Consider the following 18,643-nt stretch of genomic DNA (forward strand, 5'->3'; position numbering starts at 1 on the left):
ATAAATCATGGAATTGTAATAGATTTAAGTTGTTTAACGGCTGTATTTATAAAAACTTATTTTAGGTTTATTAAACAATTTTAGGCAAAATTCAGGAAAATCGTATTTATAAACGTGAAATAGCTTAAAACACCTTCAATAAACCATTGACAATTAGATGAATTTTATTGTAGGCTTGACCCTTCTTTAAGCCAACAATAACTTGATTTTTAACAATTTTTTTCTCAGATAAAGATTTTTCGGGTAATTTTAGGTTGATTGCGAAAAGTAATTATGGTTTCTTTTAAAATAAAATCTAAAAATTCTAATTTTAACGTTTACAAATTTGTAAATAAAATCCCAGAAAATTTTTAAACGATTATATTTTGAGGAAAAAACTCAGATCTAGGCATTATTGGATTAATGCATGAATATTTGACAATATTCCAATTGTCCAGCACTATTTTTAGGCAATTTGGAAATGCCCGTTTGTCAACCAAATGATGGACAAAATCATTTTATTTGGCTTTTTCAAAGTTTGTTGGTTAAATATAATGCCATAAAGTAATTAACCATGTTAATTATATTGATTAGTGTTATACTAATGCAAAATATATTCGCCGGCATTAAAATTAGTCAAATATCAAAGAAATTTATCAATATTTGCAAAAAATTATCAAAAATTACAAGGAAAATAAGTAAAAATAAGAAAATGTGTCATAGTGATGTATATTTTGTCGCAAAATATCCGTTATTCGGATACTTTTAATAATAATTAGAAATTATATATTATATTTATACATCTGAACTAAATAGACATTTATTAAAGCCATATATATATTTATTTTTCTTAAAAGTTTGTTTTTATTGTCAAAAATCTATTATAAACAAAAATATGAAATTAAGAAAACCGAATCAACGAATATTTTATCCTAATTGTACGCAACACTAACACATAAAATGACAGCCATATTGTATAGTGCTGCCAACTTAAACATAAATCAGCACAATAGTTAATATACGTTTATTATTTGTTTATGAATATCATAATTTTATTAATGGTTTTTAAGGCTAAAGTGTGCTTTAACTATTGAGTGCATTAAAAGCAAAATAAGATTTTTTTTATAAATACAAGCGTAAATCTTTGTATTTTTTCTATGAGAAATGAGAAAACCTATTTCTATAAATATTTGATCAATTAGAAAAGTATTAATATATAAAAGTAGCTGGTGGAGGGTATTTAAGATTCGGCTCAGCCGAATATAGCACTCTAACTTGTTTATTCTAATTAGATCGCATAAAAATTACAACTATTATATGTAATTGCTTAAATGCAAAACAAAGATTCTAAACGGAAATAAAGTCCTGAATAAAAAGAAATAAAAAAAATTCTGATCTGATCAGAAAGCTGAGGTTATGGGTTATCGGGGCTATTGTAAATCATGAACCAATTCCAATCAAATTCAATTAATTTTTGAGGGTTTCCGGAACACATTAATATTTGCTAATACTTTCATAGTAATTTGCTACACCACCCTACTATTCATTTGTCTATTACCTTAAGGTTATTTTGGAAATATAACAAAAAACACTGCACATAGAAATCAACGTTTAAACTCGTTTTTCTGCTTAAAAGCTTATCTGTATTTTTCCTTCAACAACACAGTAGTTCGAGTAGGAATAGTTAAGATGGTGTAAAACGGTTGTTACTTTTTTGCTTAATTTTCATTACAGCCTGAAAGTGTGTTGTACTATATACGAAAGGAAACATATCCCAGCAGTTTTAAAACAAGTCACTTCTTTTTTTGATCAGTTGAAAAGTTAATACACTTTGTAGTGTAGATATAAGGTAAATTCTAACATTGCAATCCTTCTCTTTAACAGGGGTGAACATAAATGTTAGAATGAAGAATCCTATAGACTGCCCCACATTGAACTGCAGGGATTTGTGTAAGTGTATTGCATTGTGTATAAACTTTTATGTCTGTGCATTTGAACATACATTTTATACAAATGTATATATGTATATATATATTACTTTTTGCAGGTCTTGTATTTTCTTTAGAGCCATTACCTAAGGCTAAATGGTGCAAAACAACTTTAAAAAGCTAGTCAAAATAAGTAGTTCATGTGATATAAAATTTTTAGTTTTTATACTAGAGAAAATTAAGTCTGTTTGTATTGGTGTTATTCGGTAACGTATTACACCTATGTATATACATATGTTAATATTTATGTACGTACATAATTGACAATAGAAAGCATGAAAGTATAGGACAATAATTAATCTGTCTATTGAAAGATTATTTCAACAACTAATCTACATATTTTGAATTTGAGCAATATAAGAGAGTCCATGATTTCACATGACCTTCCGGAATATTAAAATTATGTAGAATATGTAGCAACAGTTATAAAATATTGGACAAGTAGGTAAGAATAATGAATCGATGGGTAGAACCACAAAGATCCTATGGGATGACCCTGATGAGAGCAAGACGATAAATCTCCTCAAAATTTGAAAGTCTAAAGTAAGTATGATGGTACGTATTCTGAGTGGACACACAGGATTGCGAACACATCTATGCAAAATTGGACGTGCGGATTCAGACGAATGTAGAGCATTTGGAGAGGACAGTGAAACTCTGAAGCACTTTCTTTGCTACTGTCAGGCATTCGTCAAAGTTAGATCCAAGTATCTTGGAAGTGATGTTATTCCGGAAATAACATTTCTGACTAACACTGATTGGAAGATCCTTAGGAATTCGTCCAGGAAAAGGAGCGCACAATAGGCCCGATAGTGGACTTTGCATTTGATGTATACTATCCTATTATCCTCCTATTTGATGAATACTCTCCTCCTATCCTCCTAACCTAACATAATTAAAACTTTAAACGGCGAAAATCATTCTAAAATTATCCCTATATTCAGGAATAATAGTACAATAAATCATTTTAAGAATTTGTTTTGAAAGTGTATACAGCGTAGAAACATCGTGGATTGCAAGTAAAAATCACATAATATATAATTTCTTAACGTGAGGCGTCAGTATAGACTGCTTTGTCAATATCAAACGACATTGGCGTCACACGTTCTACATCGAAATACATACATATGTACATACGTGCGTCATATGCAGAACAACGGCATGTATTCGGACAATTTAAAAAAAAATATGAGTTACTGACCGAATGCGGTATTATTTAATGTTTAAAGGAATATTAAAAAGTCATTACACGTTAGCACAGTGCTTTGTCTTGGAGTCTCAATTAGAGGCTAAAAGTCAACATTAATTATATGTACGTCAAGCGAGATATTGGGAGTCAAAGCTTAGCGACATCAGTTTTATACAAATATCCCGCTTTTTGGGATTCCTATGACTTCAGATGCTATTACATTTCAGTTGACAATAACAAAATCGTCATGGTTGGTTGGCTATCGTCAGATGTAGTATGGTATAGTATTATATCCAGCCTGTAGCCTATAGCCAATATATCGAACCAAGGTTGGATATGAAATGACTGCCATGAAGACAGTTTCTTTTAATGGCTAGAGCAGTGTATTCACAAAGAAGATTTCTTCCTTTTCCCCGACTTTTCTGCTTGGCACCCAGTGTCCTTTTATTATTGCTATTAACCTCGATATATACCGCCTACTTTGGTTTATAAGGTGTCTTGTCTTCTTAAATGTGTCTAGGTTATACCACTTATTTTCAGCCTTTTGTAGAATGAATCTGATAATACTGCTTTTGATAAAGCCTAGCGGAGTTGCTACTGTAACGGCGTTGAGATATCAAGAGCAGATCCCGCTCTGGAAAGCTCATCTGCGCATAGGGACTATTATGTTAATTCCATTATAGTCCCTATGCGCAGGGACCCAAACAAGGGTAATGTCAGAAAGACGACCAAGCCTTAACATATCTCTCTTGTATTGTCTGACTAATAGAGAAGTGGTAATATAAGAGTTTAGTGAAAACAAGTAAGAGTGCTATATTCGGCTCTGCCGAATCTTAAATACCCTCCAACAGCAAGCTACTTTTCATTGAGACCCATTTAACTATCTAATTTTTACATAACTTGGCGAAATTTTTGTTTCCTTATTGAGGGTACTTTAGCATCTATATCCTCTTTATTTCGACATTGAAAAGTGTCCTGACCTAAACGGTTCTTTAGTAAGGTCCCGAACATTGTCCAATTAGTTTTAGACTTATTCCGAAACTTTATCGGCTTTGGTGGTGGCCTTAGTATGTTGAATCTTATGTACCGATGATCAGAAAAGGAGTGCTCGTCCGAAACTCTCCAATCCTGAATTTCGTTTATAAGGTCTTCTGAACATATAGTTATATCTAATACTTCTTCTCGGATTCTATTGACGAAGGTAGCTTTATTACCTAAGTTCAATGTTATCAAGTCTTTAGTATTAAGGAAATCCATGAGGGCTTGTCCCCTGCGATTGGTGTTTGTACTACCCCAAGCTACATGGTGCGAGTTGGCATCACAACCTATTACAATTTTCTTATTTTTTCTTTGTGCCTCTTCAACCAGTTTCATCAGATCCGACGTTGGTGGTAGTGTCGGAGAATCGAAAGGCAGGTAAATAGATGCAAGGAATATGTTGCCACGACCTTGTTTCAGCACCGTTGCATCCGATGTTGATAATCCTGTTGAGAGGAAAAAACATAAGTTGTTGTGACATAAGATACATGTTCTGGGGCGAGATCCTGTATCAGCTAAAGTGGAAACGTTCACAAGTGCCCTGGTTGAATCGTTCGAGGACAGCTGCCCTCTGCGAGAGCGGAGATCTGCCCAGGAAAAACCCTGGGTAACTGGGGAGATCCGGAACCTTGAGAAGACTCTTCGCAACCTATTTAACCGGGCACGGCGTAAAAAGACCGCAGTATACTGGGATGAGTATCGTAATAAACTTGGTGAATATAAGAAAATCGTTCGAAAAGCCAAACGAGACTCCTGGAAACTTTTTTGTGAACAGGTAGATAGCGTAAATGACGTATCGAAGATAAAAAAATTCCTATCCAAAACTCATGTCCAACCAGAATCTATGATCGATGACACGGGCAGGAGGCTTGAGGATATGGAGGAGACAATGAAACTCCTAATGGATTCTCATTTCCCACCCGGTATATCGAATAACATAGATGAACCGATATTGGAGGAAGGGGAGGGTAACACGGAAATAGTTATTACAACGGCGCCCACAGGGCTTAATATATTTACCGACAGCCAGAAGGCAATTTGTGCGATATCAGGTGATAGAGTTAAATCTAAGACCGTATTGGATTGTAAGAAAGCTTTAACTGAATACTCTCCCAGAGGTAAGGTTCACATCATATGGGTACCAGGCCACTCGGGAGTAGTCGGCAACGAAAGGGCGAATGTAATAGCTTTAAAGGGAAGGGAGCTCGATGTAGTTAACCTGACAAACGCAAAACCATTCGACGCAACAAAAGCTGAATTAAAAATATGGATGAGAGAATCCCATAAGGCCTCTTGGAATAATGAAACGGTGGGTAGGACCACAAAGATTCTATGGGGTGACCCTGATGAGAGCAAGACGAGAAATCTTCTCAAAATGAGCAAGTCTGAGGTTAGTATGATGGTACGTATTCTGAGTGGACACACCGGATTACGAGCACATCTATACAAAATTGGACGTGCGGATTCAGACGAATGTAGAGCATGTGGAGAGGACAGTGAAACTCTGGAGCACTTTCTTTGCCATTGTCACACAGTGGTATAGGAAAAAAAAAAGAGGGAAATAATTCGGTAACTTCTAAACGGTTAATCCGATTTTAATGAAATTTGGTATGCACAAAGAGGAGGTGTTGTCGAGTTTAGGTTTTGAATTTGGACCTTATAGGCCAACCAGGGGCCCGGCGGGGGGTCCTCAAATTAGGACACCTCGGCTATGTTAAATTTTTAAAACGATCCTATTTCTTCATTTGAGTTCCGATTTAAAAAAAATTTCGTATATAGAATCTCCTCATCGAGCACTATAAAAAATGTCGTCGTAGCAGTAAATTATCTCTTATAGTTTAGGAGATATTCGCATTTGAATATTAAAATTTTAAAATTTTTACCGTCCTTACTTTAGTTTTTTTGATAATAGCAGGTCCAAATATTTCCGATTTTCGCCATTTTTTTTTATTTGCTTAACAACAAGTTTATATACCAAGCAGTGAAAGAATTATGTAAAAATCATGACTGAGTCCAAAGTTATAGGCATTTAAATTTAAAAAATTAAAAAAAGGCGATTTTTTGTCATTTTTTTGGGAAAAAAGTATCTTTTTCTTTTTAAGTTATCTAAAAAGTTTCTAAGAAGATGTATATAGAATTTATACTTTTTGGAAAGCTGACTTTACATAAAATACGATAAATGAAACAAAACCTAAAAATTTTTGATACCGAGGGGACCAGGTCCATCCAAAAAAACCCTATTTTTTATGGAAAATTAAATTTTGAGCAAAAATTCTCAAATCGCATAGTCGATATCAAATTATAGTGATCTGTTTTATATGACCCAATAAGTTCTTAATCATTTTGTAACGGGTTTCGATAACCCCGCCCCTGGTATGGATATAATAGGCAAAAAACCAAAAAATCCCATTTTTGGGATTTTTTAAAACTTTTTTGGGAATTCCGGGATTTCTAATAAGAAAATTCGAAATTTTTATTTAATTTTGGATTTTGAGTAAAAAAATCTACCTAACTGTAAAATTTCATCAAAAAATATTCATAAATAAAATTTTTATTGCAATTTGAAAAATTTGTATCTTCGCAAAAACTGAATAAAAAACATTTTTTAATTTTTTTTAAAAAAAGTATTCCGCGAATTTTTTAATTTTCAAAAATTATATACAGTTTTGAAAAATAGACAAAATTACCTTTCCATTGATATATAACATGCCTACCTAATGTTTTTTAAGTGACAAATTAATTAGGGAAAACTCAACATCTTTTAGAAAATTTACCTAGCACTATTATTTTCATCCATATATGTAACAAATTTAAGAGTTAACCTTATGGATGAAAATAATAGTGCTAGGCAAATTTTCTAAAAGATGTTGAGTTTTCCCTAATTAATTTGTCACTTAAAAAACATTAGGTAGGCATGTTATATATCAATGGAAAGGTAATTTTGTCTATTTTTCAAAACTGTATATAATTTTTGAAAATTAAAAAATTCGCGGAATACTTTTTTTAAAAAAAATTAAAAAATGTTTTTTATTCAGTTTTTGCGAAGATACAAATTTTTCAAATTGCAATAAAAATTTTATTTATGAATATTTTTTGATGAAATTTTACAGTTAGGTAGATTTTTTTACTCAAAATCCAAAATTAAATAAAAATTTCGAATTTTCTTATTAGAAATCCCGGAATTCCCAAAAAAGTTTTAAAAAATCCCAAAAATGGGATTTTTTGGTTTTTTGCCTATTATATCCATACCAGGGGCGGGGTTATCGAAACCCGTTACAAAATGATTAAGAACTTATTGGGTCATATAAAACAGATCACTATAATTTGATATCGACTATGCGATTTGAGAATTTTTGCTCAAAATTTAATTTTCCATAAAAAATAGGGTTTTTTTGGATGGACCTGGTCCCCTCGGTATCAAAAATTTTTAGGTTTTGTTTCATTTATCGTATTTTATGTAAAGTCAGCTTTCCAAAAAGTATAAATTCTATATACATCTTCTTAGAAACTTTTTAGATAACTTAAAAAGAAAAAGATACTTTTTTCCCAAAAAAATGACAAAAAATCGCCTTTTTTTAATTTTTTAAATTTAAATGCCTATAACTTTGGACTCAGTCATGATTTTTACATAATTCTTTCACTGCTTGGTATATAAACTTGTTGTTAAGCAAATAAAAAAAAAATGGCGAAAATCGGAAATATTTGGACCTGCTATTATCAAAAAAACTAAAGTAAGGACGGTAAAAATTTTAAAATTTTAATATTCAAATGCGAATATCTCCTAAACTATAAGAGATAATTTACTGCTATAGTGCTCGATGAGGAGATTCTATATACGAAATTTTTTTTAAATCGGAACTCAAATGAAGAAATAGGATCGTTTTAAAAATTTAACATAGCCGAGGTGTCCTAATTTGAGGACCCCCCGTCGGGCCCCTGGTTGGCCTATAAGGTCCAAATTCAAAACCTAAACTCGACAACACCTCCTCTTTGTGCATACCAAATTTCATTAAAATCGGATTAACCGTTTAGAAGTTACCGAATTATTTCCCTCTTTTTTTTTTCCTATACCACTGTGTGTCAGGCATTCGTCGAAGTTAGATCCAAGTATCTTGGAAGTGATGTTATTCCGGAAATAACATTCTTAACCAACACCGATTGGAAGATTCTTAGGAATTACATCCAGGAAACTGAGTTTCTGAACATGGAAAAATAATACATTCAGTGAACAATTTTTTTTTTCTTGAATTGGAGCGCACAACAGGCCCGATAGTGGCCTAGGTGTATTTCTTCGGATTTGATGTAGTATACATCCTCCTATCAACCTAACCTAACCTATTGAGGGTACTAACATTTATGCATATGTCAAACTAATTTTAATTAGGTCGAGAAAAATGTATATTAATAGGCCAGATTAAAAACATTTTAATATAATGATTTATCTTTACACAGAACATACTCATTTTGAATTTTATCCGGATATAATCATTTAATTACGAATTAAGTGATATTAAGTGATTTTCAGAAGTATACCTTATATGGGAGCTAAGACAACCTATGGACCGATCCGGAAGAAAAAAATCCAAAAATACAAAATAAACATTTATGTCGAATTTTATACCGATATTTTTGATTATCAAGTGCATTTGAGTAATTTTCGGAAATGGACCTTATATGGGAGTTGTGACCAATTATCAACCGATAAAGAAAAAATTTAGTATAATGATTACTACAATAGATTTATTAATTAATGAAATATTTGCGTTTAGGTGATTTTCGGAAGTGGACTTTATATGTATAGGAGCTATGACCTTACACAAATCATATTTGTGTCGAATTTTATCAAGATACCTTTATTTGATAATGAAATATGTGCGTTTAAGTGATTTTTTTTTTGAAGTGGACCTTATATAGGAGCTACTACAATATATGGATCAATCCGGAAAAAAATTGGTAGAATGATTTATATGCTCACAAAACATATTCAAGTCGTACTTCATCCCGATAGCCTTATTATTCAAAGAAATATATGCGTTTAAGTGATTTTCGTATGTGGACCCTCTATGGGAGCCTATCCAGAAAAAAATTAGTAGAGTGATTCATATAAAGACAATAAATATTTGTGTCGAATTTTATCAAGATAACTTTATTTAACAATGAAATATGTGCGATTAAGTAATTTTCGGAAGTGGGACTTATATGGGAGCTATCACCAATAATGGACCGATTCGGGGAAAAAGTGGTAGAATGATTTATATGTACACATTACATATTCAAGTCGAATTTTATCCCAATAGCTTTAGAATTCAATGAAATATATGCGTTTAAGTGATTTTCGGAAGTGGACCTTATATGGGAGCTATGACCAATTATGAGCCTATCCGGAAAAAATTTCGTAGAGTGACTCATATAAAGACAAAACATATTTGTGTCGAATTTTATCAAGATAGCTTTATTTGACAATGAAATATGTGCTTTTAAGTGATTTTCGGAAGTGGGAGCTATGACCAATAATGAACCGATCCGTAAAAAATTGGTAGAATGATTTGTATGTATACAAAACATATTTAACTCGACTTTTATCACAATAGCTTTACTCATCAAAGAAATATGTGCGTTTAGGTGATTTTCGGAAGTGGACCTTATATGAGAGCTATGACCAATTGTGGACCGACTGAGATCTGCGTTGATAGTATGATTTCTGTTCATATTATATTTGCATGTACAAAATTTTGTGTTGATACCGATATATTTGAGGGAGTTATTAACGATAAACTAATTTCCGGGAATATATACCTTTGTATGGGGGCTATGGGAAATATTGGATCGATTGTAAAGATTTTGAACATAATTGATTACTGCCCTGAAAAAATAATGTGTGACAAAATTCATCGCAATATCTTTGGTAGTTTCCGAGAAAACTTCAAAAGAATTATGAAAAAACCGTAGTTTTTTTCGAGGTAGTCTGAAATTTTTACTTATAACTTTTTACGTTGTGAACCGATTTTGCTGATTTTCAATACCAAACTGCTTAGGACAATAATGAATATTCTTAGTGAATTTGGCTGATTTCATTTGCTTAGTTTTAACGTGAGCGTGTTTTAACCAGACAGACAGACAGACAGACGGACATAGCTAAATCGACTCAGAATTTCATAGGGACCCAGAATATATATACTTTGTTGGGTCTCAGATGAATATTTCTTGGGGTTACACACGGAATGACAAACTTATATATACCCTCTATCACCACTGATGGTGGTGGAGGGTATACAAAATGCCGCTTGACTATCGACAAATATTCGTATGATGCCACGAATAATCAGATCAGGCTGACATTATCGCAAATATTTCAACCTCAAATACACTACAGTTGTTGGGAAGACGGTGAGAGATACTTATCACAGCTTCTTCACAGAAGACAACTCGCTCCTAGAAGGAACTCATACTTTGAAAAATCTTTCAAAGTCCTTGTGTGGGCAAATATGGTCATTACATGTAGATCTATAGGAGGGATGTGCAATATATTCAGAGCTTCTGAAGACTAGTTCTTAGAGCACCTGTTATTCTAATACATCTCTGAACTTTGTATAGCTACAACACATTTCTTCTTAGTTGAAGTCCACCATACAAAATAGTTCATACCACACATCTCACTACGGGTATAGTAGGCGATCTATGCTTCTTGACTCTATGTTGGATGTTAAGTTTAAATGATAATTTGGAGTCTAGGATAATTCCTAGATATTAAGCATTATTTGATAAGGGGATTAAGCAGTTTTTAAGCCGCGGCAAGTAGAAGCTTCGAATCTTCGTCTTTGTTGTGAATAGTACCTGCTGTGTCTTGCTTGGGTTCAGTCCAAAGCTACTAACTGTGACCCAGTAATTGAGTAACACCAGAGCGTTTAACGTAAATAATATTATAAATCACGTCTGGGAATATACCTGATACCGATATCATCGTCCTCGTAAGCAATGACTTTTATACTTCTGTTCTCCAGTTCAATAAGAATCCAGCTGTTAACATATGTTTATACACTGTTATACGTTTTATTTCAGAAACGCACTATGGACCATGGTGCAATGTCTGTCTATCGATAATTTCAGATAGTATCACAGGTCATTATTATGAATAAAATTTTAACAAGTGAGAGTGTTATATTCGGCTGTGCCGAATCTCATATTCCCACCATCAAACCGTATGTCGTAAAAGGAATATGGCTCTGACCGAGCTCTTTTGAACTAACAAAATATACATTTTTAAAAACAATATATTTTTGTTCAATTTTTAAACCGTGAGCGTATGATTAATTTTCTAAGGAGAACCTTTATATGCGTCAATTATGAACCAATACTCATAAAATTTTGTACATAGATTCCGCATGAAATTCGGTAGCAAGATTAATGTTCGTATAAAAGTTTCTTATGTCGAATTTAATAACCGTATAGCATAACTCGTATTTTTAAGCCATCAAAGATCGTTTAAGTAATTTTCTGAAGGTGACCTTATATTGGGGGTAGGGTCAATTATGGATATACACATACAATTTGTTAGAGAGATTTTGGCTCGGGAGAAAATTAATTCTGTAAATTTTTATTGCTATATTCGTATTTTTAAGCCAGTAATGCGCGTTAAAGTAATTTTCGATCCTCACTAAATTTGGTAGATTTTTGCTCGCATAAAACTTATGTATGTCAAATTTCGTCACTATATTCATATTTTTAAGCCAGTAATGAGCGTTATAGTCATTTTCAGAGGGGGCCTTATATGGGGGTAGGGTCATTTATAGGCCGATCCTACAAAAATTGGTAGAAAGGTTTTATTTAGCTCGTAAGAAACTTACGTGCGTTGCATTTCATTGCTTTACTCGTATGTTTAAGCCAGTAATGAGCGTTGAAGCCATAGTCTGAAGGGTACCTCATATGTGGGGTAGGGTTAATTATGGACCGATCCACATAACATTTAATAGAGATTTTTTGGCTCAGGAGGAACTTAATTATGTAAAATTTTATTGCTATATTCGTATTTTGAAGCCAACAATGAGCTGTAAAGTCATTTTCTGAAGGGGACCTTGTATGGGCGGTAGGGTCAATTATGGACCGATCCTCACTAAATTTGGTAGAGTGTTTTTGGCTCGCATAAAACTTATGTGTGTTGAATTTCGTCACTATATTAATTTTTTTAAGCCATCAAAGTCATTTTCAGAAGGGAACCTTATATTGGGGTAGGGCCATTTATGGGCCGATCCTAAAAAAGGTTGGTAAAGAGGTTTTGGTCCGTAAGAAACTTACCGTAAGAAACTTACTTATCGTTATATTCGAATTTCTGTCATTTTCTGAAGGGGACCTTATATGGGGGGTAGGGTCAATTATGGACCGATCCTTAAAAAATTTAGTAGAAAGATTTTGGCTCATATGAAACTTATTTATGTCAAATTTCATCGCTGTACTCGAATGTTTAGGACAGTAATGAGTGTTAAAGACATTTTCTGAAGAGTAGGGTCAATTATGGACCAATCCTCAAAAAATTTGGTAGAAAGATTTTGGCTCATATGAAACTTATTTATGTTAAATTTCATCGCTGTACTCGAATGTTTAGGACAGTAATGAGTCTTAAAGACATTTTCTGAAGAGTAGGGTCAATTATGGACCAATCCTCAAAAAATTTGGTAGAAAGACTTTGGCTCATATGAAACTTATTTATGTTGAATTTCATCGATATACTCGTACTTCTAAAGCAGTTATGCCCGTTAAAGCTATTTTTTTGGAGGTCCACTATTGCTCATTTTCAATACCAAATAAACCTTAGCAATAGAGAATATTTATGTAAAATTTGAACTGTTTAGCTTCTCCCGTGTGGGCTCTATCGTGATTTCAACAGACGGACGGACAGACAGATTGCTAGATCTTCTTAGAATTTAATAAGGACCCAGAACATATATACTTTTATGGGTTTATGACCAATATTTCGATGTGTTATAAACGGAATGACAAAATCAATATGGTGGGTATAAAAATAGGTCAATTTCGAATAGAATATATACAACGCCGTACCTCCAAAATGTTTTAAAATAATTGCACCAAAAATGTATGATAAATGAACCTAAGGTTCTAGAAAAAAGAGTTACTTTTTTATTTATTGACACTTTTATATCTCAATTCTTAATGTTTACATTCACATTTAAAATATCGTACGTCTGCTGCATACTGAATAATAAATCGTATCTTTAAGATAAAAAACCACATACATACAATGTACAAAACAGAAAAAGAAACAACAAAAAATATACATTTGAAAAAGGGAAAAATGAGTAGAAGGAGAAGAAAAATAAAAGAAAACAACAGAACAGAACAAGAAAGTCATAATAAATGTTTGTTGTGAATAAAAATAAGCAAAAAATACACACAAACAACACAATTGAGTTTAGTTCTTGTTCAATAATCATTATTTTGAATGCACATTCAAACACATATACATTCATATGGTTTATAAACAATACATTTGTTTGTTTGTATTTAGTTTGCACAAATTTGCCCATTGGTACAGAGATGGGAGTGTAAATAAAACTTAAATGCAAATGATATATATATGTATGTATGTGTATGTGTTTGAATATACACATTTATTCCTACATAGATACAAATGTATGTACGTATGTTTATAAACATTCAAATGTATAAATTTATGTTCATATGTAAATACGTATGAGTATTGTGAGTTTGCATAGTTTGTGTGTGCCACAGTAAGTGGATGCATGTAAAACGAAACAAGTTATACACAAAAAGTTTATGAAAATCGTGAGTATCTATGTGTATAATATTATGTACGTATGTATGTGAGTTTTTTATGCACAAACTTTTTGATTAAATGATAATAAGTTCTTGTGTGTGGTGTAAGTGTAATCTATATAATCAGTCTTCCACGGTCACGTCTAGTAGTTTCTTCGTTTTTTTATTATTTTAATAAAAAAAAACTAACAACAGCACTGGCATCAATTCAATTGTTAGCTGCCTCAGAACCGGCCTGTACGTGAAGGATCATCTCAAAGGGATCCCATTCTAAATCGGTTTCATTTTTAACTCGTCTACGTGCACTAGTTACAATTGCATGACCTGGCAAAAGTCCCACTAAGCCACCGTTGGCATGTGTATTGTGTACGGTTAGTTCGCCATTCTCATCACACATGCTCAATTGTGGATGTTGTAGATGGTGATGATGCTGCTGCTGTTGAGGCTGTTGTGCCGGCTGATGGTGAGTTTGTGGTGAAGCCAGTGCAGCAGTTGTTGCATTAACACTACCTGATGTAGTAGAACGTATATAACGTATCTGCTGTGGCGACTGTTGCTGAGGACTGTGTATTTGATGTTGGTGATGCTGCTGTTGTTGTTGCTGATGATGGTGATTTAGCAATTGTTGTTTTTCACTAACAATTTCCTGTATATGTTCACGAGTTTGTTCTCGTTCATCAACTTTTTTAGCCAATATATCACGCATAAAAGACATGCGTTCGAAATGCTCCCACGTAGAATGGAAAGCCTCTTGAGAATAGCGGGCATGACGTTCCTTTTGCAGCTCATCAACAAAACGCTGCTTGATAATCGACCAACGTGTCTGCACTAAACCTGTATAATAATAAAAGAGACGAAATTATTAGTTTTTTGTTTGACTATGACTACTTTATAAAAACTTACTTGGAGTTAAACCCAATTCAACCGCCACTTCTTTCCAAACAGCAGAAGTACGATTTTGTCCCTGTTTAACTTCTTTTTGACGACCAGCCCATAATATGGGACGAGCTTTAATGGCATCGATTATACGTCCCCTCATGCTGTTGTTGAGAGAACCCGGACGTCCAGGTTTCCTTAGGGGTGTTGTAGTAGTTTCAACTGTTACGGCAGCGGGTGGTACTAACCCGGTAAATCCCGTAAAGGGTGTAGTTTCTACACTTATTTCAGCTTGAGGTGCTACCGGTGGCAACCAGGTAAAACTTCCACTAGGTCTACCACGTCCTTGGGATTGTGGCAGCGGCGGTGGCGAAGGTAAACTCTCAGGAATTTCCGCTGGATCGGTTGTGTTGGTGCCGGAAGCACCCACTATTTTGGCCACGGTAATGTTGTACATAAAAGACATGGGTTCAAAGTGTTCCCATTTGGTAGTAAAACGTTCCTTGTGCAAAATTTGTCTATGCACCAAATTGTGGTAATGATATTTCATTTGACTCCAAATCGATTGAAGTTTTACTAAAATTTTAGAAACACATTTATCAACAACACATGTTGATAATAGGGGTTGGAGTCAATAAGAGAGTAAGAAAAAAATTTAAAGAGAGCACTAAACTTACCGGTGGGAACATGACCTCCAAATTGATCGGCTATTTCATTCCACATGGGAGCCGTAACACTACGGCACATGTGCAGTTTATTGTTTGAATCCCAAATTTCAGGATATTTTTTAATTGCTTTCAGCAATTGTGCTCGATTTACAAAAGGATCTTCTTTTGGCATTATTATTATTTTTTTTTTTGCAAATTAATCTAGTATCACAACCTTTTTAATAAACATACACTCAGACATATACATATGTAAGCACGCACACAGACACACACACATATATAAACACTCTCATGCACTTGGAAAATTATAAATTCTCTATCGAATACTCCTACTTAGTATCCTTATTAATTATACGCGCCGTAAGATACCGGTCGCAACGCGTCCTTTGACATCAATTATCGGCGAATAACTAAAAACAAAATCTGCGAGAATATGCGAACTGCAAATGAAAAAGCACCATATGATTGGGGAAAATAGAGAAACTCAACAACATATATAAAGCGCCACAACAAAAAAATACTATATATACAATGTACATTAAATACAACAAAAAAACACAAACAGACAGACATACATACACCACAACACAAAACAGAACAAAACAAACCAAACAAAAAAAAAAAAAAAAACACGAAAGAAAATCAAGCAAAACAAGAAAGAAAAAATAAAAGCTAAAAAGCACAAAATACAAACATAAAGAAGAAACCAAAGGCAGACAGTATTAGTAGTAGCTGTAGAAGTACTCTATACGAGTTCCTACAGTGTCGAACGTAACACTCAAAACAAACATTTCAATAGTTGATTTCAATTGTCGCTGAGTTGATAAACTTTGGCCGACTATGACTCGGTTCGTTCCGGAGTGTAGATCCAATTGTCGTGGTAAAGTCGATCGTGATGTCGATCTTTTCATATAACCTCTTATCCGAATCAAAACCTATACCAGCTTTATGCTCTATACACATTTAAACTATATCCGACTTAAATTTCAGACTTATCAAAGTCAAAAATATATGTATATATATTTGGTTTCAACTAAGAATTTTCACACACCGAAATTTCCGAGATTTTGATAGCTATACGATTAATCTTAAACATATTTTGATCCACACAGTATATAATAAATTTTTGTTGTTATTGTTGCTGTATGCGCTCAGATTCAAAACAACAGAGTAAGTAAAAGTATATACAGGCAAAGAGCACATCGGAGAACAGAGTAGTTGGAATATATACACAATCTCATGCACTACTATATAGTATATGTATGTAAGTCGGCAGATAGTATACATAAAGTACGAAAGAAAAACAAAAACAAACTAACAAACCGAACATGCAGACAAATTATACATAAGAGAACTGGCAAAAAAATATATACGTAAAATTATTTACAAATGTATCTATGTGAGTTTGTGCTTGGTTGTAGTATAAATGTACATGTTGCAAAGACTACACCAACTACACCATCATCATTTTACCCGTCACCATCATCATCATCGTCATCTTAACCATCGCGATATTGTTTGGTAGGGAATGTAGACATTTCTACTTTATAGATACTCACAATTACATCAACAAATAAACAAACATATCTTTGCAATACGCCAATGTATGTATGTATGTATTTGTGTACTTATAAAGCAATGGTGCCCAAAATCACTATTCCCTATCACGCGAGATAGGGCAAGAATATTCTGCTGACGTTGCGTTGACTCACCTACACTATAAGCTTACTTGTGTATTTTCTTATTTGAGCATGTGCTAGTTGATTATCTCTCAACTTGCAAAACAAAATCAGCTCAGTTGCTGATCAGCATTTGTCGAAGTAAGATCTGTACGCAACTTTTTTAAAATCCACACAGAAATACAACAACAAAATTTTGAGAAAGCCGAATTTATGTAGGTGAATGAGAGAGCACAGCTGATAGTTTTTTATATATGAACTTTAATGTACGCTGTCTGTCAAAATCCATAATATCAATTTGACAGTTAGAATATACTTTTTAGTATGCAGTCATTTTATTAGTACAGTTTTATTTTGGGTTACATTTTGTTCTCTGCTGCTTTACCAATACAAATGAATGTGTAACAGTGTGTGTGTGGGCAACACACAATTTGCAATATATAGTAAAAACAAAAGGCAAAAACAATAAAAGAAAAATATATAACTAAAAGAGTACTAACAAGAGACTGAAAAAACAAGTAAAATGTAAATAAAAAGCACGTTAAAAAACCGGCTTAACGAGAGAATCCGACAATGCAGAGGATTAAAACAAAAACAATCATAAATAACAAAAACATCGAAACAATACGAAGGAAGTTTGGTTTGATTTCAAGTCCCTGAATTGCTGCTAGTATACATATCTAAATATTCTTACATATAACTTGGCAAAGACAAAGAAAATACAAACATAGAATTTCATCTTACTCTTGCATCACCTTCACCTAACCAGCAGTTAGCTTGAACGTCATTATTATTGCTATTCGTTTGTTAATCAGGGATATACTACAAACACTACCCATTGAGCTCAATGTCTGGTGTTACAGATATTTAGTACAGATCTACGAATATAGTCCCATTCCCAATATCAGCGATTTGCAAAAAAAATTGCAATAGTACCGATCCTCAGAGAATTTTTTGGAATGATTTATCTCAATACCGATATCAACGCGATATTTATATATTACGGTTCCTGAGCTCTAGATGGGAACTCATAACAATATACCATCACCCTATAAAACCCAGACTTTCTACAGTTTTTTTTTTAACTTACGCAAGCTTATATAGAGGGTATTTTTCGGAATGTAATCTGACGGTCATATATCCTTTCTGAGCCGATTTAGCTGTGTCCGTCCATATGTGTGTCTATGTAAACCTTGTGCGCACGGTCGTAATTTTAAAGATATTTGGATAAAATTTGGACCATACGAGTTTTTTGGCACAAAGATGATGCCTATTGAAAATGTTTGAAATCAGAGAGTGATTCTGAGTAGATCGGTATACTTTAAGGGGGGTGTAGGACCAATATTTTTGTGCGTTACAAACATCAGCACAAACGCATAATACCCTCCCCACTATAGTGGTGTAGGGTATAAAAATCTCACTTAAATATTCTGGTTT

General features: G+C 33.4%; 1 protein-coding gene across 1 annotated transcript; it reads right to left on the reverse strand.

The window, feature by feature from the left end:
- Positions 1 to 13,289: 13,289 nt before the first annotated feature.
- Positions 13,290 to 15,962, reverse strand: LOC119603378. The gene is made up of 3 exons (XM_037955392.1): positions 15,537 to 15,962; positions 14,887 to 15,435; positions 13,290 to 14,817 (listed from the first exon to the last, which is right to left on the reverse strand). The coding sequence occupies exons 1-3, from the start codon at positions 15,697 to 15,699 to the stop codon at positions 14,192 to 14,194; spliced, it is 1,338 nt and encodes a 445-aa protein (XP_037811320.1). The 5' UTR covers positions 15,700 to 15,962; the 3' UTR covers positions 13,290 to 14,191.
- Between the last annotated feature and the right edge of the window lie 2,681 nt (positions 15,963 to 18,643).

The sequence above is a fragment of the Lucilia sericata genome, unplaced genomic scaffold (genome assembly GCF_015586225.1).
Source record: "Lucilia sericata isolate MDLA Ls3-8-SP2 unplaced genomic scaffold, ASM1558622v1 Contig000298F_arrow, whole genome shotgun sequence".
NCBI classification, from domain to species: domain Eukaryota; kingdom Metazoa; phylum Arthropoda; class Insecta; order Diptera; family Calliphoridae; genus Lucilia; species Lucilia sericata.